This window comes from Merops nubicus, unplaced genomic scaffold (assembly GCF_000691845.1).
Source record: "Merops nubicus isolate BGI_N331 unplaced genomic scaffold, ASM69184v1 scaffold50983, whole genome shotgun sequence".
In the NCBI taxonomy this organism is placed as follows: Eukaryota; Metazoa; Chordata; class Aves; order Coraciiformes; family Meropidae; genus Merops; species Merops nubicus.
Genome location: NW_008600597.1, coordinates 2,593 through 3,793, shown reverse-complemented (window position 1 = coordinate 3,793; position 1,201 = coordinate 2,593). Strand labels below are relative to the sequence as shown.

The following is a 1,201-nucleotide window of genomic DNA, read 5'->3' as shown; positions in this document are numbered from 1 at the left end:
GAGGCATTGTATGCCCAGGAGTTTGTATAATCTCATAAATAATTATACTGATGACAGGTATTTTATTGATTTTTCTTATGTAGTTGCCCCATGTCACCTACTGTGTGGTGGTCCTATCCTGATGGCAAGTACACTATTTTTCTTGGCAAAGACAACAAAAACATATAAATGTTTGTGGTGAACTCACATAATAATAATGTTTTCCAGGTAAATATATCTAATTTTAGAGATACTAATGGACCTTTATTATTTGCTTCCCTGTAGAATTTCGTATGATCCCACAAGGTATCCAAAATACATTCCTGAGGCGTACTGCCTGTGCAAAGGCTGCCTGGTGGGGGCCTTTGGGGAGGAGAGCTTTCGCTTCCGCAGCACCCCCGTGTACATGCCGACCGTCGTCCTCCGGCGCACGCCCTCCTGCGCTGGCGGCCGCTACCTCTACACGGAGCACTACGTCACTGTCCCCGTGGGCTGCACCTGTGTGCCCGAGCCAGAAAAAGAGGCAGAAAGCGTCAATTCCAGCATAGATAAGCAGGAAATGAAGTTGCTGGTCAGCCAGGACAAGCCGTCGTCAGAATGAAGGAAGTAGAAACACTCGTGTTAGAGTACTGGCTTCACAGCATCACTGTCATCATTTCACCACCTCAGGAAACTGCACCACAGCAGCAAACTCATTGACTTACTCTCTCTTTCTACTTACAGTTATTTCAGTTGCAAGATGGAAAGTTTTGTCCAGTCACTCAAATCATTAGAGGTGACAAGCCATATTAAGAACTTTGGTTCATATAAGTATTTGTTGCAAATTCCAAAGTAGCTGCCTTTTTTTTTTTTTTTTTCTTACAGCAGATCATTTTGTCCTTGCTTATTCACAGTAAATTTTTAGAAGGTGATGCAACTGTAAGACACATTAGCTATTACTATAGCAGACTACTGGTTGTAGATATTTTTAAGGAATCTGTTATACCCTGCTTTTAAATACCCCTATATCGAAACCATGTAGCTGCTACACAAGTGCCAAAGCAGGAGTTCAAGGGTGATCTCTCAGGCTGGGAGAGCCCTCCTTCGCACTGCGTATCTCAGCACCAAGCAGTGTTCCTGGCTGGTACATCTTTGGCTATCTATACACAACAGCAAGGAAACCTTCGCCGAGTTTGTCATTCATGAAACAATATTCTATGAGATTGCTATTTCTTAAGCTTGC

At 43.1% G+C, this 1,201-nt stretch overlaps 1 protein-coding gene across 1 annotated transcript; it reads left to right on the top strand.

The window, feature by feature from the left end:
- Positions 1-235: 235 nt before the first annotated feature.
- On the top strand, positions 236-580 carry IL17D (interleukin 17D). The gene has a single exon (XM_008937715.1). It carries the CDS (start codon positions 236-238, stop codon positions 578-580), a length of 345 nt encoding a protein of 114 aa, XP_008935963.1.
- Positions 581-1,201: the final 621 nt, after the last annotated feature.